Source organism: Silurus aristotelis, assembly GCF_946808225.1.
Source record: "Silurus aristotelis genome assembly, chromosome: 14".
NCBI classification, from domain to species: domain Eukaryota; kingdom Metazoa; phylum Chordata; class Actinopteri; order Siluriformes; family Siluridae; genus Silurus; species Silurus aristotelis.
The window spans coordinates 3,088,538-3,108,977 of NC_139587.1; the positions used below are offsets into that span (position 1 = coordinate 3,088,538).

The 20,440-nt window shown below is 40.7% G+C and overlaps 2 protein-coding genes across 4 annotated transcripts; one reads left to right on the top strand and one right to left on the bottom strand.

Moving 5' to 3' along the window:
• The first annotated feature begins 1,775 nt into the window (after positions 1-1,775).
• On the top strand, positions 1,776-12,310 carry rufy1 (RUN and FYVE domain containing 1). Of its 2 annotated transcripts, none has more exons than XR_014536666.1 (17): positions 1,776-2,146; positions 5,386-5,559; positions 5,664-5,781; positions 6,603-6,704; positions 6,846-6,969; positions 7,086-7,147; positions 7,502-7,637; positions 7,729-7,830; positions 7,912-8,028; positions 8,133-8,300; positions 8,412-8,509; positions 8,593-8,712; positions 8,809-9,197; positions 9,255-9,944; positions 10,049-10,097; positions 10,718-10,795; positions 10,870-12,310. XR_014536666.1 is itself a non-coding variant. In XM_083560601.1 (17 exons), exons 1-17 carry the CDS (start codon positions 1,885-1,887, stop codon positions 11,008-11,010), a joined length of 2,076 nt encoding a protein of 691 aa, XP_083416727.1. In that variant the 5' UTR covers positions 1,777-1,884; the 3' UTR covers positions 11,011-12,310. The 2 variants fall into 2 exon arrangements, 1 of the variants encoding a protein (XP_083416727.1); XM_083560601.1 differs by having other exon boundaries at positions 1,777-2,146; positions 8,809-8,938; positions 9,850-9,944.
• On the bottom strand, positions 10,392-19,513 carry hnrnph1 (heterogeneous nuclear ribonucleoprotein H1). 2 transcript variants are annotated; one of them, XM_083560642.1, is made up of 11 exons: positions 18,933-19,513; positions 17,739-17,824; positions 17,500-17,655; positions 17,259-17,402; positions 16,025-16,163; positions 14,960-15,135; positions 14,742-14,845; positions 14,456-14,591; positions 13,910-13,972; positions 13,726-13,824; positions 10,392-13,127 (listed from the first exon to the last, which is right to left on the bottom strand). In XM_083560642.1, exons 2-11 carry the CDS (start codon positions 17,821-17,823, stop codon positions 13,024-13,026), a joined length of 1,206 nt encoding a protein of 401 aa, XP_083416768.1. In that variant the 5' UTR covers position 17,824; positions 18,933-19,513; the 3' UTR covers positions 10,392-13,023. The 2 variants fall into 2 exon arrangements, with proteins under 2 accessions (XP_083416768.1, XP_083416769.1); XM_083560643.1 differs by having other exon boundaries at positions 13,722-13,824; positions 18,933-19,033.
• Between the last annotated feature and the right edge of the window lie 927 nt (positions 19,514-20,440).

The following is a 20,440-nucleotide window of genomic DNA, read 5'->3' on the forward strand; positions in this document are numbered from 1 at the left end:
CTTGTATAATTTATCATTTATAATGGTGAAAAAATAGCCTGTAAAGTCAAGGCCGGCTTCTGTGATCTAAAACAGATCAATCTAAGGTTAAGATCTGATAAATAATATATATAGTGTATACCTGTTGTAAAATGTAAGTATAGAAATTACTTTAAATGCATCAATAATTATTCAATAATTAAATGTAACTTAATTTAGATTACTAAGTGACGACGTACTGCCACCATGTGGAAGCAATTGAAAATCATGATTCTTTTGAGATGTTTTCTATACATAAGTTACACCACTTGAGAGGTTAAATCCCAGAAATGCCCATGTTAACACCTTGTGCAAGACCACAAACCTAAAATATTCATCCTTTTATTTGTATTATTGCTTCTTTTACACAGACTTCCTTTTTCCTCATTTATTTTATTGTACTCCTCATCAATTGGTAATGTATTAATACTTTAGGAAATTTCACTTCCTTGACATGTACAATATAAACAGAAACACATACAATGCAAAACAAATTTTCCGAGACATTAAATGCGTATTTTTATGTAATAAAGTGTTAATTTGTGCTCGATTTCCAACACCATGGACAGCGACAAACACGTGCCTTGAATATAAAATGATGGCAGGTCATCTAAAGGTGTTCCCAATGTGTCCCAAACCACTTTGTCATCTATTTATTATATTACTGTTTTATACATTTAGATGTGGACAGAAACAAAAAGGATGACTACATTTTCTCTCTTTGCAGCTCAACAGAATTTTCACAGTTCTGCATCACTCATTATATTATACTATTATATTATATTTATCATAACAAACACGATTTATTTACTTGAAATCGTTCATCAGACTAAACTTCTATTAACCTATTTTATTAGTTAAAAATGATTAGAAAACATAAATAAAATGCAGTTAAAATGACACGAACTGGCAACTTCTGGTAGAATTTTAATAACACAATCTGGCAACCTTGTTCAGATCGCTGTAGATATTGTGTGTTTTAAATGAAGTCGTGAGTTGGTTATTACACACGCTGAAAAAAAAAGAAGGTCAACACCGAAAAAAGTGATCTGGTAATCTGGTGATCAGAAGCATGATATATGAACTGACTGACTTGTACATAAGGCATATATAGATACAACGCTACTCCATCTTTCACCTTCACGGTGGCGCGCCGTGATCGTATAGTGGTTAGTACTCTGCGTTGTGGCCGCAGCAACCCCGGTTCGAATCCGGGTCACGGCATGTTTTTTTTTTTTTTTTTTATAATCAAAATTGTGGTTATAAATTCTGCCTTAAACCCCTCAAATCTTTAATAATCATTTAACAGAGTCTTTTAAACTACGTGAATAAAATGCACAATTATTTTGACCATTTCTAAGTAAAAACCTCAGTGTGGAAACACTGAATCTTGTGAAAATGAAGTTGAACACGTGTAAATTGTACAAACTATAGAAATTATATTGCATTATATTAACATGTTAATTCTAATGCAATATAATTTTTATAGTAGCAAATTGTAAGGCTAATAATAAACATGGACCAGAAGATATAAAAGTCGAGCTTTCTGTTTATTATATCTGTCATTAGCTGTATTGTTCTTTTTTATTATTATTATTGAAAGTATAGTGAAAGTTCTTGTATGTTGACGTGATGGGGGGATATGCTAATTAAGAATTAAAAAATAAATTCTGATCAAAGGAACCGAATGAACTAAATGACTCAAAATAAATGATTCGTTCATTCGAGATTCAAAGAACCGATACACTAAAACGATAAGATCTTCTCACTCCTATTGGCTTGGCGCTGATCCGTGAGCGATTATCTGAGCCTGGCGATCACGCGATTGCTAATGCCTGGCGTCACGTGATCTCAAGCTCAGCCAAAATGGCGGATGAAGATGCGAGCAGTGAAGTTCAAAACAACGCTGTGGAAGACGGTGAAACAGGCAGGGCTGCGGGGGAAGGCGACACCGCGGTGGGCGAAACGGCTGAAGGAAGGAAGGAGAAAGCCGTTGATAGCTCGTGGTCGGCGCCTATTTTGTCGTTTGCCCGAAAAGCGTCCGAAACGATCAGCAGCGCTGCTTTGAGGAACCCCTTATCCGTGTCTGAGGCTCTTAACCCGGACACTTCTGACTCCATAAAACCAGGTAGGACACCTGTTAAACAAACAAACAAACAAACACACACACACACACACACACACACACACACACACACACACACACACACACACACACGACACATCGTTCTAGTTACTGTCTGAACATCATGTATATGAGTCACTGATGCTGTGTAATAAACAAAAGTCTAGTTTACTGTACTTTAAAAACTTTACAGGATATTACAAGAACCTATAAAGAACCTTCATCATCCCTCAATTACTTTTAATCATTTTAATATGACTGGATTTCAAAACCTCTGGTGTCTACATTTGCATGCACATTTAAAGTATTAGACTTGTGTATAAAGCAGGAGGCTTTTACTTGTCACATGTACATCACAGCACCGTGAAGTTCTTTCCTCAAAAATCCCAGATTGGTAGAAAGCTGTGTTCAGAGAGAAGGTTAAGGGCCTTGCTCAAGGGCCCAACATTTTCTAATCGAAAACATTTCTTCATACAGCAGTGTGAAACTGTATTATAATGACTTTATAATTTATTATGACCATAATTGTCATTTTTTAACACCTTGGCCTTGAACACCCCCCAAGCCTTTTAATCCCTGAGCCTCAACCACTGAGCTACGTTTACGTATTATACACACAAAATGCCAACATGTCGTCCTGACCTTAACACACACCTCATACAGTGAGGAAAATAAGTATTTGAACACCCTGCTATTTTGCAAGTTCTCCCACTTAGAAATCATGGAGGGGTCTGAAATTGTCATCGTAGGTGCATGTCCACTGTGAGAGACATAATCTAAAAAAAAAAAATCCAGAAATCACAATATATGATTTTTTAAATATTTATTTATATGAAACAGCTGCAAATAAGTATTTGAACACCTGTCTATCAGCTAGAATTCTGACCCTCAAAGACCTGTTAGTCTGCCTTTAAAATATCCACCTTCAATACATTTATTATCCTAAATTAGATTCAACTGTTTGAGGTCGTTAGCTGCATAAAGACACCTGTCCACCCCATACAATCAGTAAGAATCCAACTACTAACATGGCCTAAACCAAAGAGCTGTCCAAAGACACTAGAGACAAAATTGTACACCTCCACAAGGCTGGAAAGGGCTACATGGAAATTGCTAAGCAGCTTGGTGAAAAAAGGTCCACTGTTGGAGCAAACATTAGAAAATGGAAGAAGCTAAACATGACTGTCAATCTCCCTCGGACTGGGGCTACATGCAAGATCTCACCTCGTGGGGTCTCACTGATCCTAAGGAAGGTGAGAAATCAGCCCAGAACTACACGGGAGGAGGTGGTCAATGACCTGAAAAGAGCTGGGACCACCGTTTCCAAGGTTACTGTTGGTAATACACTAAGACGTCATGGTTTGAAATCATGCATGGCACGGAAGGTTCCCCTGCTTAAACCAGCACATGTCCAGGCACGTCTTAAGTTTGCCAATGACCATTTGGATGATCCAGAGGAGTCATGGGAGAAAGTCATGTGGTCAGATGAGACCAAAATAGAACTTTTGGGTCATAATTCCACTAAACGTGTATGGAGGAAGAAGAATGATGAGTACCATCCCAAGAACACCATCCCTACTGTAAAGCATGGGGGTGGTAGCATCATGCTTTGGAGGTGTTTTTCTGCACATGGGACAGGGCGACTGCACTGTATTAAGGAGAGGATGACCGGGGCCATGTTTTGTGAGATTTTGGGGAACAACCTTCTTCCCTCAGTTAAAGCATTGAAGATGGGTCGAGGCTGGGTCTTACAACATGACAATGACCTGAAGCACACAGCCAGGATAACCAAAGAGTGGCTCTGTAAGAAGCATATCAAGGTTCTGGCATGGCCTAGCCAGTCTCCAGACCTAAACCCAATAGAGAATCTTTGGAGGGAGCTCAAACTCCGTGTTTCTCAGCGACAGGCCAGAAACCTGACTGATCTAGAGAAGATCTGTGTGGAGGAGTGGGCCAAAATCCCTCCTGCAGTGTGTGCAAACCTGGTGAAAAACTACAGGAAACGTTTGACCTCTGTAATTGCAAACAAAGGCTCCTGTACCAAATATTAACATTGACTTTCTCAGGTGTTCAAATACTTATTTGCAGCTGTATCATACAAATAAATAGTTAAAAAAATCATACATTGTGATTTCTGGATTTTTGTTTTTAGATTATGTCTCTCACAGTGGACATGCACCTACGATGACAATTTCAGACCCCTCCATGATTTCTAAGTGGGAGAACTTGCAAAATAGCAGAGTGTTCAAATACTTATTTTCCTCACTGTATGTACCATTGAATGGAAACGAGGCGCTTATAAACGAATAGAATGAGACAATTTTCATTTACTGGAACGAAGACAATCAAACACTGTTCCTGCATGATGACACAAAGCCGGCTCTGTGAAGACGTGTTTGGGGAGGTGGTAGTTTTGTGGTTAAAGCTCTAGATGTTGAATCTGAAGGTTGCGAGTGTAAATCCCATCCACAGTCAACCCCAGAGCCGTTGTATGTATGAGATCAATCGAAGTAACTCGGGATAAGTAAATTGTTTACATGTTTATTAGTGTGTTTGTTTTGTTTGTATATCAGTGTGTTTGTTCATTTCAGCATACTTAAATAAATTCATTTCATCCATCGTTCATTGAGTCTTTTAACTCCCTGGATATGCGGAATTGGCAGGAATTCCTCCTTTTATAGGAAGCTGTAAAACACAACAATCCATATCCACAGACCTCCAGCTTGGATTTGGGGCTGAAGTATCCTGGTACTGAAGAAAAGCATCCCCCCAATGAGCCACTTCCTTATTTTCTACAGAGTTCAAAGGTTTTCTACTGTATGCATTCGCTTTTGTTTGCAGAACAAGTTCCTTTTGGTTTCAGGCGACAGTTTGCGGGTTCCTCTCCTTTTTTGTTTAACGCTTCTCCGCAGCTTGTAATGGAGGTGTCGTCTGATTGTCAGTGGAAACTAGCAGAAGTTCTAATGCTAAATACAATATATAAGATTTTAAAGGTGTGCAGCACCTCAGTTTTACATCCAGACGTGTATCAGTTGAGAGGGGAAAAAAAAGGGGGTATTAGTGTTTTTTCCCCCATTTATTTAAATATCTTTATTCAATCATATATTACACATAGTGGGATGAGTGGGCTTTAAAGACCATCCATATCAGTGACCAGTAATCCTCTGTATATTTTTTAAAACTGCTTATTTCCTGTGTTTATGGATATGTTAGTAATGCATAAACCTTTGTGTCTTTTACAGGTATGAAGGATCCGGTGTCTGTCGAGCGATCCAATCTGTTATCCATGATGAAGCTCAGTATAAAAGCTCTGATCCAGTCCTCTCTCAGCCTGGGTCGGACGCTCGACTCCGATTATCCTCCTCTGCAGCAGTTCTTTGTCGTACTGGAACACTGCCTCAAACACGGACTGAAAAGTAAATTATAAAAAAAAATGTTCATAATTAAAATAATTTTTGGACAATTTTTATTTGTATAATTCATGCTTGTGCATACATTTCTCTCCTGTACTATATTGCAGTAAAGAAGTCGTTCATTGGGCAGAATAAATCGATCTGGGCTCCTCTGGAGCTGGTGGAGAAGCTGTGCCCCGAGTCTGCAGACCTCGCCACGAGCGTACGAGACATGCCTGGACTCAAGTGAGTCTCTGTCTGTGTGTGTATCTTCCTTAGAAAGGTGAATAGGGTCAAAAAAGACAACAGGTATCAAAGCCAGTGTTTAGCAGCTGATTCCGTAAATCCTGTCGTGTGGGTGTGGGTGTGGGTGTGGGTGTGTGTGTGTGTGTGTGTGTGTGTGTGTGTGTGTGTGTGTGTGTGTGTGTGTGTGTGTGTATGGAGATCGTTCCTATTCACTCGGCACGCATATGTAATAGTGACCATCGTGTTGACGCTATTGGAATAATGACATTCTCTCTTTTACTTTTAGAGTCGGATCCTGAAAATCTGTGAAGTTAAAAAGAAAACTGCACGTTTTAATAATGTACTATAAAGGCAAAAGTCTGTGGTCACCTGACGATATGTTTTTTTTTTTTTACAAATTTAGTCCAGATTTGTTGTTAATAGCAACCTCTACTCTTCTGAATTTGAATTGTGCTTGTGAGGATTTATGCTCGTTCAACCACCAGGGTGTAGTAGTGAAGTAGTGATGTAGGTGAGGAGACCTGGAGTGCAGTCAGCATTCACATTTATCCCGAAGGTGTTCAACAGGGTCAGAGCTGTATAGCAGAAGATCTTTCACTCCAACCCATGTAAAGCAGATCTTCATGGAGCTGGTCTTTGTTCACAGGGGTGTTGTCATGCTGGAACAGGTTCGAGTCTCCTAGTTTAAGTGAATTTAATGCTATGCATCCTGAACCATGTATGGCTGGAAAAGTCAGGTGTCCCAATACTTTCGGACATACAGTGTATAGTTTTTTTTTTTTTTTTTTATCCTGATATGTTTCTATTTGTTTATTTCACAGGACAGGACTGGGCCGAGCTCGAGCCTGGCTGCATTTGGCTCTCATGCAGAAGAAAGTGGCGGATTACTTGAAAGTTCTCATAAGCAGGAAAGACCTTCTGGGGTGAGCTGATGATCACCGGTTCTGCTCATCTCTGACATGAATAATTAGAAATATACACACCGCTCTGAATTATTGGCACCCTTGATAAAGAGGTGTTTTTTTTTAAAGAAGTGCGTGTAAGATTTGTGTGCTGTGTAACAGGGAGTTTTACGAGCTGGGAGCTTTAATAACGGAGGAAGAAGGAGCTGTGGTTGTGGGCATGCTGGTGGGGCTGAACGTCATCGATGCCAATCTGTGTGTGAAAGGGGAAGACCTGGATTCTCAGGTTAGAACCAGAACACACACACACACATATCCAGAAACATCTGCGTATAAAAATGGCCCCAGAAACAGCGACAGATGCTACAAGTGTTTGATTCGGAGTGCATTCTCTGGTTTCAGGTGGGTGTCATTGATTTCTCACTATACCTAAAGGACCCTCAGACAACCGAGAACCCACAAGAGTGAGTAACAGCATCTCAAATCCAAGCTTAGATTCCTCATTAATTTGAGTCTCCTATTTGAGCAGATGTCAAACTGGGCACCGATGACGGTGTTTGAGTTTTTACTGCAATCATTCGTCCAAATTTGCCAGATGTTTGAGTGAGCCTTGATATAAGCTGAGACTTTTCGCAAAACTAAGCATTTTATACCCCGATCAGGCAGAACATAATGACCACTTCATCGCTCATAATGTTCTAATGTTACGCCTGATCGTGTTTATAACAATGAGAAGACGCTTGATGCTTGACCCCTAATAACACTATAGGGCTGATCATGTTCTCATATTTGGTTTAAATTGCTGTTCCGGTTGCCAGTGACACTAAAATGACAGCGATTCTGGATCAGAAGCACTACATTGAGGAACTGAATCGCCATCTGAGCGGCACAGTGACGGACCTCCAGTCCAAGATGGACTCTTTGGAGAAAACGAACTCTAAACTAATAGAGGAGGTCAGAGCGCACGTTAAGGTTTTTTATTTTCCTCAATCCGATCCGATAATTTGCATACTATATACAGTAAGAGTGTGGGTGTGATGTGCAGCTCTCAGCAGCTACGGACCGCATCAATTCTCTGAGAGAGGAGCAGCAGCAGCTCCAGCAGGAAAACGCCACTATCCTTCAGAGCAGCCAGAGAAAAGAAGAGGTGGGTTTAAGAAACAACAGCGATTCCTGCACCAGTGCATCGTGGGGATTATAACTGCAGATGCACTTCCTGTTCCTCCAGGTGACTCTGCAGGACAGCCAGGTAGAGCTGGAGACCTACAAGCAGACGCGGCAAGGTCTGGATGAAATGTATAACGTAGTGTGGAAGCAATACAAGGAGGAGACGCGCATTCGCCAGGTCAGAGACACTCCCTCGCACACACACGTCCCACCAATACAGTAAAAAGGATCTAATTAAACGAGCTGCATTAGAGCTTCAGCTGGAGTGTGTTGGTTGTACAGGAGCTGCAGAAGGAGCTGGATCTGCAGATGGGGCTGAAGCAGGAGATGGAAGTGGCCATGAAGCTGCTAGAGAAGGATATTCATGAGAAGCATGACACACTGGCGGCTCTGCGACAACAACTGGACCAGGTCAAAACTCTCAACCTGCAGATGTTTAACAAGGCGCAGGTAATGAGTGGATCTTTTTTCTTTTTCTTTGAAATGATTCACGATTTCTCGTATTGTGTGTGTTCACGCTGCTGTTCTGGTCTCTCTATCGCCCCCTGCTGGTTGTTGAAGGATGCTGGCAGCATGGTGCAGAGAAAAGAAGAGGAGGCTGAGAGACTGGGGGAGAAGATAAAACAGATGGAAACGGCAATGAAACAGCTGGAACTGAGGTACAACTCGGAGTGGCTTCCACAATCCAGGAAGCCTGAGTAGTGTTTGGAGTTCTCATGGTGTTTCTGTTCGGACGCTGCAGGTTACAGAACTCCGAGAACGGAAGGAAGAGCAGGGAGGAGAGTCAGAAATCGATGTGCGCGGATATGAAAGGGAAAGTGGACGCGCTGCAGAAGCGTCTCGCCGAGCTCGACACGCTGAGGTACTGAACAAGTAACAGGCAGCAACGGGGGATGGTGGATTGCACATTATAATTGCGAATAAAATGTCAGCTTTAGTGTCTGTGTGCGCTTGTCAGGGCGGGGCTGGAGGCGGAGCTAAGCAGGGAGAAGGAGCAGAGGCAAAGTTTGCAGAGAGATCTACAGCGTGAACAGGACAACAGCACCGAACTGCGCACACAGCTGCAACAGCTGCAAGGCCTTCAGATGGTCAGACACACACACACACTCATTAACCATTAACTCATTAATTTCTGTAGTGTAAACGGAATAAAAATATTTAATGGGATCCCTTTTGCACCAGACCACATCGTTCCACCGCTGATTATTTTCCTCTAACTTCACCTTCCTAAGTGTTTTATGCCTAATTTCAGCGACTCTACGTTTCTTTGTCACAACGGCTAAAACAGGGTTCATAGGCGTTTCGGAAAAGTATGGAATTTGATGACTGATTTCCAGGTCTGGATTAGTACAGCGGAGAAAAGAAAATATTTTTGTTTCCATACTTCTGCCCTAATAATTCAAGTTTATTTCTATTGCGCTTTTCACAAGAGACATTGTCTCAAAGCAGCTTTACAGAATTTAACAGTTGAGGTGAACGATGTGTATTTACTCCTGATAAGCAGCCATGGCGCCTGTGGCAAGGAAACACTCCTAGATGTTATGAGGAAGAAACCTTGAGAGGAACCATACTCAAAAGGGGACATCAAGAGCTCTTTAATAGACTTTAGTTCTGATTTTTGTAGTTTCTTGGTGAACTGCACATGAACAATCCTTCTGTTCCTGTAGTATTAAAGCTTTACAGTTTAAATGATTGAATGTGTTTTGGTATTTATTTGTATGAGCTGCTGTAGCTACAATCTTCTGGCAATTATCTGCTAATATAATCGCATACATCAGAGATTCGGACTGACGTCGGAAATTGTAACGTGACGCTTTTTATAACTGGAATTTTAAAAATCCTTATTTCTGATGTTAAAAATGGTCTTTAAAAAAAATTACAGAAATCTGCATATTTGAGTCTGCAAAAATGTGTAAGAACCCTGTGTTACAAAAATAAATAAAAAGCAGCAGGTCATAGCGTGAACTGTATTTACTTCATCACTGCACTCTCGTAACAGGAAATGCTGGACCTGCGGCAGGAGAAGAAACAGCTGCAGCAGCTGTGCGAGGAGCAGGAGCAGGCACTGCAGGAGATGGGCCTTCACCTCAGCCAGTACGACTAACACACATTTATAATATTTATATTGTCAATACTTTTGTAATCATTACAAATTACAATTCACGTAGAATTAATTACACCGCCGTTCTTCTCCGCAGGTCTAAACTGAAGATGGAGGACTTTAAAGAGGTCAATAAAGCATTAAAGGTGAGCAGTTCCTTCACAGGTGCTTCCAAAATGCACACATTTTAGTCTTTTTGTTTGATTTTACAACAACAGAACTGCATTTATTTCAGGTAAAAAAAAAGAATTTATTGGATTATTACAGGAAATGATCTGATTTGGTGCAGTGGTCATTTATTTGAGCAAATAAAGATCACATGATGTATCTGGTCAGAGAACCTGAAGTGGGCGTGGCCTGATTTACAACAGGTTTTGTATATTCTTGATGGTGATTATAGTGGCTAAAGGTAGAAATGCTGATTGTAGGTGTTGGATGTAGAGATTTTGTGACGTCTAGACGTCTGGGTCAGAGCATCTCCAAATCTGTAGCTCTTATGGGATGTTCCTGGTCTGCAAAAAAAAAAAAAAAAAAGTGCTCCAAGGAAGGAACAGTGGTGACCAGGGAGACAGGGTTATGGGGCGTGAAGGCTGGTCCGTGTGGTCCGATCCAACATACGAGCTCCTGCAGAAGTTCATGTTGTTTAATGTTTGATGTGTCAGAACTGTTTTGTTAGCGAATAGGAGACCAACACAATATTAGGCAGGTGCTCATAATGTTATTGATTTTGGGCCAAAGAAACTGGATGTGGTTCGTCCTTGATTAGGGTCACGCCTGGCTGAAAGACGACGAAGCCACGCAGTGTAAGCAGTGCCTGAAGGAATTCTCCATCGCCCGCAGAAAAGTGAGCGTCCCTGTTTTGCGTCTACGTTCAGATCTGTTTTTACTGTTCCGCTGCTAACACCGCTGTCCTTTCAGCACCACTGTAGGAACTGTGGAGACATTTACTGCAGCAGCTGTTCCAGTAACGAGCTAGCGCTGCCGTCGTACCCCAGACCGGTGCGCGTCTGCGACGTCTGTCATTCCCTCCTGCTTCAGAGAAGCTCCAGCAGCTCCTGACGAACGTGACCAACCGCAGGCCGAGACCACGAGGCTGATCAGATTCATAAATATGCATCGCCGGTTTTTTAAGGGGCTTCTGTTTGTCTGAAACCTTTTTAGCTCGCATGCGATACAGTGGATACATTGGATAATTATATGCAAAGTCATTTTTTTAATTTCTTCTACAGGGACAATGTTTTTTTTTTTTTAAGAGGACTAATACAATGTAATGCATAATGATACTAATAGTAATATACGATTTGCTGATTTTTCTCCATTTTAGAGAGAAAGACTTTGACAACTTTTTCAGAATCTTTCACGCACCTGTAAAGACGTGTGCAAGAATTTATTTCTTCTATCGTGTGCCCTTTTATAAGCGTGATTATCGGGAGATCGTCATTTTCTTTTCTTAAAAGTGCTTTTCTTAAAGCTGTGTTGTGTAAGATCGAACTACTGCCTGCCCAAGTGCAATATTATTACAAATAAATAAACTAATTTAAACGTAAATACTATAATGGGATTTCTGAGTTGATTTAAACGGACGCAAGAAAACTAATCTTACAGAAAACAGCTTTGATTGGAGCATTTGATGTAAAAATTATGTATAAGATATAAAGACACATGCTGGATATAACTAATAAAACGTAGGTCATATTAGCATGGGTCTTTTAGATCTAAAATATACTGGGTGCTCAAAAGTATTGGGACACTTGACTTTTACAGCCATATGTGGTTTTCCCACAAACCTGGAGGCACTGAATTGTTTATGGATGCAGTAGGATTTAAAACGTTCCTTCACTTAAACTGAGACCCAAAGCCAATACCTGTTATAGCATAACAATACTCCTGTGCACAAAGCCAGCTCCAGGAAGCTATGCTTTATATGGGTTAGAGTGGAAGATCTTTAGCATATTCAACACCTTTGAGATGAATTGAATGCTGAATGCACTGAAGGCCTTCTCACCTGACTGACATCTAAATACAGACATAAACCCCCACAAACTCCAATATATAATGGATCATAACATAGCATTGCTTAGTGCACAAGAAACTTTAACTTTGTTTTATAGTCATGGTGGATCTCTCTCACACACACACACACACACGTTTTCTGTCTAATTTCATTGTCTAGTCAGATTGTGTGTGTGTGTGTGTGTGTGTGTGTATATCTTTTAGGTCTACGACTAACAAATGCTTTAGCTAAACGAATAAAACAGTGCCAAAACTATTGCTTGACTATCCGGACAAAAACGCATCTATATAACACCAGGAGGAGATTTTTTTAAGTTTCTGTAAAATAAAATTAAACCTGTATTAACCATTGTGTATCTCTTTTTTGTTTGAGCAGTCTGGGTTTTATTTCTGCCGTTAGATCAAAGGTTTTTGCATCGTTTCATCTGAACAACAAAGCGAGAATTTTCACTCTTTACGACCAACACTTTTAACTTTTTTTTTTTTTTTTTTTAGGGGGGAAAAAAATACTTTAAAATCACACTTGTTCAATGGAACGATACCGATTTTAATAAACACTGCCCCAGCAAAAAATATCCGCTCGTGTGCAACAACCTAAAGCTGGACGTCGATCTGTTCCTCGCATCGCATTAGAAGAAAGAAAATTACAGTTAGAGAGAGAAGAGCGCACGATCAAAACACTATAAACAATACATGCATCTACTGAACATTACGCTACAGCTACAGCTCCCTCTGCATTCATGCTTTCCAACAAAATCAGCTTCACGCTACAAATCTGAATCCCACCCCACCCCCCCTTTCCCCAGACAGTCAAGAAAGTCGTCCTTGTGCATATAAATACTTCAACTAATCGACAGGCAATGTTTACGGCTAAGGTAACGTCTGGAAATGTACTTCACCTTCGATACAAAACAACGAAAAATAAAACTGGAAAAGGTTTTCACTTGCTTTAAAAAAAAAAAAAAAAACACAAAAAAAAAAAACGGATGCTAAGAAAGCTAAAGAAATCGTAGAGAAACGTGAAATCCGGGAGTTAGTGGAGACCGGAGCTGGTTGTAGCTACATGCCCCAGCCTCCACCCATGCTGCTGTTCAGGCCGTTCATCCCCATGGAGCCGCGGCTTCCCCCGCCGTAGTAACTACTCCCCATTCCGCCCTGATTACCTGACAGGAGGGACGAATACACACGTCAGGACCTGCGAGCACCACTCGTTAACATGAACATTAAAATCACTATAACCACAATTGTAACTTAAACTCTAAAGCATAAACACTCTTCGGTTAGTGTTCACATCAAACATGTGAGGAAAAAACAAACTGCGAGAAAGAACCTCACGGTTTGACGTAAAACGCGAAAATGCCTTTCTGTTTACGGAGTGATTATTCAAGTGATTGTAGAACTTCTCCAGGCTGGTTGTTCTCCTCTGCTTTGTCTCATCGGCAGGGTCTTTCAGCGGCAGACTCTCCGTGTAGGGCTGTACGATATATATCGTCTACGATAATATCGCAATTGTTGTTTTAGCGATTTGACCTTATGGAGTCTATATCGCAAACACCCAAACAAAACACACCTACAGTACAAAGTCTAGTCATTTCGACGAATATCCCGAGGACATTTTACGTTTTTCTTCTAATGTTGGATGCAAACATTAACTGAAGACCTGTATTGGTTTTATGCACTGCTGTCAGTGCCACATGAATGGCTAATGAAAAGGTTTGCTTATGAACTGTTGAATGTACATGAAGCAGAGCCGACACTCACTGTAATCACCGTATCCTCCCATGCTGCTCTGGTTGCTGTAGCCGCCGCTGTATCCGGAGCTCATCTGCTGACCGCCGTGTCCGTAAGACGACTGGTTTCCTGAGATACACGCAGAGACAAGGCATTTAACCGCCAGCAAAATGCAACCCATCTAAAGACAAACCCATTGCTCCCATCATCTGACCTCCATATCCGCCACTGCTGCCCCCTGCTGTTGAGTTCAGGAACAGCTCGACGTAACGATGCTCTGCAAGAAATTAAAACTTTGTGCTTTTATTTCGATTTCTCTTCCGTATTTTCGATTACAAAACATTACATGTCTGTAGGCATCGTATCTCACTCATATGACAGATTTGCAAATTTCACATTGAGTCTCCATTTTCTCTTATAATATCCTGCACTTTTCTGGGAAGATGTTCCACTAGATTCTGGAATGTGCATGTGGAGATTTGTGCTTGCTCAGACATAAGGGTATAAGTAAAGTCAGGTGAGTTCATGCGTGCCTCCAACTTTGTGAACCACATACGGCTGAAAAAAATCAGGTGTCCCAATACTTTTTGTCCACATTAACACCTTTGTGGCTGAATAAATCCGTGTGATGGGATGTTCAAAAAAAAGATGCAAATGCCAATCTTAAGGTCAGGTTGAGGTGTGTATAAAACCTTTATGTTATATATAGCATATTTTATATTATACACACACACAAAAAAAAAAAGATCCTAATCCTCACGCATATTGGCTTTGTCTTTTGACATGGCGGCTACGGCGTCTTCGTGCGTCGCGAACTCCACGTCTGCTTCGCCGGTTACTCTCCCGTCAGGTCCGATCTCCATGTGCACACGCACCGGGTTCAGAGGAGAGAAAAACTGCAATGTAGAATTAAAAACAGTGTTTAAAAATAGCTCCATCGACCCTATACGTTAATCCTAATTTGGTGAATCAGGAGGCATTTCGCTGATCAGATCATTTGGACACACTAATGCACGTGCGGGTCAAAGTGTAACGCAGGAGCTCACGTTATAGATGTCGGTTTCTGTGGCTCTGTACGGGAGGCCTCTCATATGCACACAGTGACCGGTCGTGCTCTGAAAAGAGGAACCGCCGTCCCCGTAACGCCCATCTGAAACAGCAGCAGGAGATCCATGAAATCGTTGGAGAATTTTATATGAATATTATACAATACGCTTTAATAAAGTGTAATTCTAACAAGGACGTGTCGTGTCCAGGTCCGTACCTCCTCCGTATCCTCCACGTCGCACGCGCTCGAACGAGACCCCCCGGCTCATGCTGTTGTATCCGCGGCCGCCCGGCCGGTCGTAGGGTCCTGGCCTCTGCATTCCCATCACCTTCCTCTGCGGCTCGTAGTGTGTACGCACTTCTGCGCGGCTGCTCTTGAAAATCTCTATGTACCTACGAGGGCCAAAGCACACCGTTGGAACCGCGGTCTACGGCGCCGAACATACAGAGCATTGCTGCGTGCACAGGAAATAATAAAAACCCTAAAAACTGCAGCACTGAATAACTGGCAATGACTCCGCTTTTGAAAATGAAATGGAAACTTCTCAGTCAAACCCTCATTCAGCTTTTCTTATGGCCACTTATTCACAGTATTATTATTATTATTATTATTATTATTAAAGAATCATTATTACCACTATATATATTATATATACATACTACTTTTTTGTTACTTTTAAGTTCTACGTCTAGAGTACAGAAAACAAAGTAGACTTCAGTCAGTCATGTTTGACTCAGGATTACCTTTGGTACCGGGTCCTCATGTTCTGAAGTGAATAAAAAAAAAAAAAAACGGGAGAAATCCCGTTAGACTTAGTGCTGAGTGAACATCCCATCCAACCCGAGACCTTCGGATCCTGATTCCTCAGTTATACGCGACACATTGCACACGTATTCGATGGCTTTGTGTAGCGGTGAAAGTTTCAGCGTGTTTTCTTTCTAATCGAGAACAAATGAAAATGCAAAACAACATGCACGTTGCCTGAGGAGGGGGTGTTTTAGAGCTGAAATGTCCTTTGGCTCGGTTTGAGTCGCTTCACGACCTCGATTTAGCCTTCGGACGTGAATTTCCCGAGAGGTTCGTTCGATGAATCACTCAGCACTAATGTGGTTTCGTAAAAAATGGGCCTCGAAATAAAAAAAAGAAGCTGCTGCTATGTGTGGTGGTTATTGCTAACAGTTTTGAGAGAAGCTCTTGCCATTTCTGCAGTGCATGTAATTGTTGAGAGGTGTACACCATAAGAAAAGCAACTTATCCAGCCAACCAGCCAACCATCCCCACCTGTGCCCTATTCTTTCCTTGTGTTTCTTTAGAGCCTTTTCAGCTATATCCTGTGAAGCAAACTGCACGAAGGCCTCCCCCGTACTCCTCCCCTGGAAGTCCACCGGCAATGTTATCCCATTTGGCACGATTTCCAACCCTTCAACCCAAGGACAGATAACCCCAGTGGGGGACATTAAATCACAAGCCCATTGACAAAGACTTATAGTTTGCTAAGGGAACTTACGTACATAAGAAATGAGGTTACATGGAAATACTAGATGGGTGATATGTACTATGTGATCAATTTATGGAATTATATATTATTAAAATGGTATGAGAAAGTAGCATCAGGTACCCAAAAGATCTTTATAGGATGTTTTCCACTGCACACGTTACAGGAACCACTGATTGGCCACTGATCTAGTAGCAAAAGGTTCCTGATATCAACAGAAACTGATAGTATTGGGGGGGCTTCGCATGTAAACAGCTAGTTTTCAAAACCTACTCAATGGTACTCACTGGTACTCAATGGTACTCCCACCCCTTGACCTGGTTATCTTTTGACCAGGACTCCAAAGATCTTCTACAGGTGACCCTGTATAAGTGTGTCTGCTAAACACTATGTAATAAAAAAAAATAAAAGTGCTGATATGATCTGAAGTCCATCAGGTCCAGGTTTATATTAGTGAGTCTTTCAATAAATGTACAGACTCCCAAGAGCACGTGTAGCTAAAGCGTAAAGGTTTTGTTGAATTTAAGCTACAGTGTCGCCAAGCTGCCACTCTTGGGCCCTTCAGTAAGGTGCTTAACCCTCTGTCCTCTAGGGGCCCTGTATCATGGCTGACCGTGCACTCTGACCCCAGCCTCCTAACATTGTTTGAATATGTGAAGAAACATCTGGTTCTTTTAAAGGTCGTCAGTATTAAAATATTTCTGAATGCAGTATTTGCTCAAAACTGCTTTATTCGTTCCAGCCTGTGATGAGGAGGAACCCCAGGTTCTGTTGGTACCTCTTTAGGCCAGGTACTGGTATGAGTGTGCAGTGGAAAAACACCCCAAGATTCATGCAAAGGTCTTAACATGAGGCAACCATTCAGTAATGAGAATTATTACATAACCGACATTTTGGTCTGTATGGGTTTTTTTTATATATTACAACTGTACAAACCAAAGTATTTCAAACAATGACATATACTGAGAGTTTGTTATTGATGAGGTGCAGGAGAAGAACCCTAAGTGCTGGTTGGCGTACCTGCAAAAAACTGAACAATCTCCTCTTTGCTGCAGCCAAAGGGCAGACCTCGGAGCCTGACCAGGCCGTCTCCTGCCGTGTCTGGACAGTTAGGACCGGTGTGCTTTAAAACCCAGTCCATTTCCACACTGTTGGATTTGAAAACTGAAACAATACAATGCTCACTCAGTACCTGGTCACATCACTCGTATGTTTGTTTTGTTTTGTTTTTCTTCCCCCAAATCCTTTTCAGAATCTTCACCTTCTACATAACGGTGTCCCATGGTTTCTCGGTCCTTCTTTACAGCGATCTTCAGATCGTCCTCGTTTTCGAACTCCACAAACGCCTCTCCGCTCGGCCGGCCTTCCCTCGTATAGGTGAAGTGGATGCTCGTGCCGTTGTTCGCGATCTTACATTCTGCGATACGTTTGAAGCCCGTGGTTTACATTGGTATCCGGATGAGATCTTTGTTAGCAATGCGTACGAGGTTTTCATGTTACCTGAGAAGAATCTTTGGACTTCATCGGCTGAACAGGACCATGGCAATCCTCGCACTCGCACCACGAAACCCTCTCCATCTGCCATGCTTCATTGACACAGACAGTAAAAAAAAAAAGGAGGTTTCAGAATTTTTTCGGTTTGAGCCGCTTCATGGTCACTGCTGGGGGTACGCACTGACTCCAGCTTTCTACAAGCTTGGATATGTGAGGAAAGAATTTCACTGTTCTGTAGTGCTGGGGTCGCCAACCGCTAGGGCCAAGGACCAGTACCAGGCCATGAATCATTTGGTACTGGGCCAAAAACTTTCAAATACCATATGTTTTATTTAGATTTTATTGCCTTTTTTTTTGCTTACATCTATAAACATAGCTTGTACTGATTACTGATTCTGTGTTATGGTGAGTCAAGTTACAGTTTCTTTATATATGTAATAATTAAATCATACAATATGTATAATAGTAATATAATATACACTTTACTGCTTAAGACAACTCCCAGAACCTGTGTGGAACAAGTGTCTTGCGTAAAACTAGTCTGTGATGTGAAAAAGTTTAGGGTCCTGCTGGCTTTGTGTAAATACACAAATTATATACCGGGTCAATTAAGATCGTCATTTCCCAATTGATTTCCAAAGCTCCGCCCACACAATCTACATTGACCAATCAGGGGGCTACAAATTGACCCATAACACAAACATGCAGTTAATGTAAGTCAGTTTTCCAAACAGGATTTCTCAGTGAATTAACATACTGCTTGATAAAGCCATTGTTTGTTTATAAATCACATTCGAGATATCTCCTGGATTATTTGTGAACCTGGAGAAAAAAAAGATTCCATCTTTAATGCATTAAAGCAAAATAGACCTCCATTCTATTACTGTACATCCAAAAGGAAGCAGTATGTCATGAAGAAAGAGTATTAAAACCTCGGAAAAGCCTCTACAAACCCAAATAAAGCGGATTTAACAATGTTATATTGAATAAATACATAAAATACACCCAAGTTTATCCATTCAATTGTGTGCTAGTTACTCGGGTTAGCTAGCTAACAATAATCAGGACCTTTTATTGGACTTATTACATACTACATTCAAGCTTTCATTCAACCAAATCACTCAACATTTTATAAATATATAAAGAATTATTATTAGACACATATTATACGTTCTGAATAACCGAACTACCTCTACCTACCTTTAAAGCGGCAAGCTTTTGTTTCCACCGGTATAAAAATGGGGAATTCCTAGAGCAATAATACCAATAAGCATGCGTGAACTAATAATACGCATGCGCGATCGAGAGGGAACCGAAATAACGAATTTGACACTGAATCGAGAATACATTCCCGAGAGTCGGCTCGACTCAATACGTTGATTATACGCAGAAACTCGGAATCGGTTGAGAGTCGAATCCGTCAATAATTCACTTGAGTCGAATCTAGGTGAACGATTCCAAAACAATGACCGAGCTGACTCAGAGTCGGTTTTACGTTACGCTATGGATGGAGTCGAAGAATCGATTCGCGTTGTTTTATATTTTTTATTTAGTTTTTTTTTTTAAGCAATGAAATGTGTCTAAAATGTGCATATTATTAATAACGTGTAGTCTACAATATCAAATTCCCAAATAGCTAATGTGTATGGGGATTCGGTTTAAAAAAAAAAAAAAAAACACCAAGAAAATCAAATATATATAATGTTATATTGTCACGTGTCTTATAGACTCATAAAATCAGAAGGGTTTTCGGGATAAATAATGCAGCATGTATGAAATTGTGTGTACGAGTGTGCGCATGCGCTTTGATTCGGACCCCCAACAGTAATGGCGGACAGGACTCCAGAGCACGTGTTCAGCGTCCTATTTACAGCACGTGGTTGAATGCTGTTTTTACTTGTGCACCAGTGCATCCCCCATCACATGATCCTAGTCATGTATTCAAGGTTGCCAGATTGCACGGCGTGTTAATACCTCACAGCTATTTCTTTTTCCTTTCACCCCAGTGCACTCAAATAAAAATCAATTACAATATTTTCTACATTATCCATCATTAAATTGTGGGAGTCTGTGAGAAGATTTACTGCATCCAGCTCCAAACAAATGTTTTCTGTATATTGCCATCTGATTTTAGTACATGCAAGAGCTTAGTATAAGGTTAACATTGAGTATTATATTAAAGCATATTATTTAAGAAACATCTTATGCTTCTTATGTACTTTGTATACTTGTGAAGTATATGTGTTATACAGAAAACACAACAAGATGTAGGTCCAATGCACACCTCGAATAATCTAAACCTTAAAAGTGTGAATGAAATGTTCAAACAATGCTAAAAAGTTTAATGCAATGCATTTAAAATCACTCTCAGAAACACAGCAGGTTGGATTTTTTATTCTTTTCAATAAAAAGCATTAATGTATAATATAAAAAACAACTATAAAAAATGTAGTCAGTATCATTTATGATTCATAGAGATAGACCTCTTTTAGATCAGATACTTGAAAAATTGATTATAGTCAATACATAATCTAAGTCAGGTACTTAGAGTTTCTATTTTTTACAGTGGAGTGCAAAAGTGTGTACCCCCTGCCCCCAAGGTTTCTAAATATATCTATAAAACTCTACAGAAATGCAGTGTGGGTTTTATCCTAGAGGGGAAATAAAAACAATCCATAAGTTATCTATATACATTATTGTATTTTATG

Coding starts and splice junctions, on each gene's coding strand:
- rufy1 (XM_083560601.1), top strand. CDS start 1,885: ATGGCGGATGAAGATGCGAGCAGTGAAGTTCAAAACAACGCTGTGGAA. Junction 2,147..5,385: donor TTCTGACTCCATAAAACCAG/GTAGGACACCTG, acceptor TGTCTTTTACAG/GTATGAAGGATCCGGTGTCT. Junction 10,098..10,717: donor AGGTCAATAAAGCATTAAAG/GTGAGCAGTTCC, acceptor GTCCTTGATTAG/GGTCACGCCTGGCTGAAAGA.
- hnrnph1 (XM_083560642.1), bottom strand. CDS start 17,823: ATGGCAGATGGAGAGGGTTTCGTGGTGCGAGTGCGAGGATTGCCATGG. Junction 14,846..14,959: donor ACGTGGAGGATACGGAGGAG/GTACGGACCTGG, acceptor CTGCTGTTTCAG/ATGGGCGTTACGGGGACGGC. Junction 13,973..14,455: donor AAAAGACAAAGCCAATATGC/GTGAGGATTAGG, acceptor AATTTCTTGCAG/AGCATCGTTACGTCGAGCTG.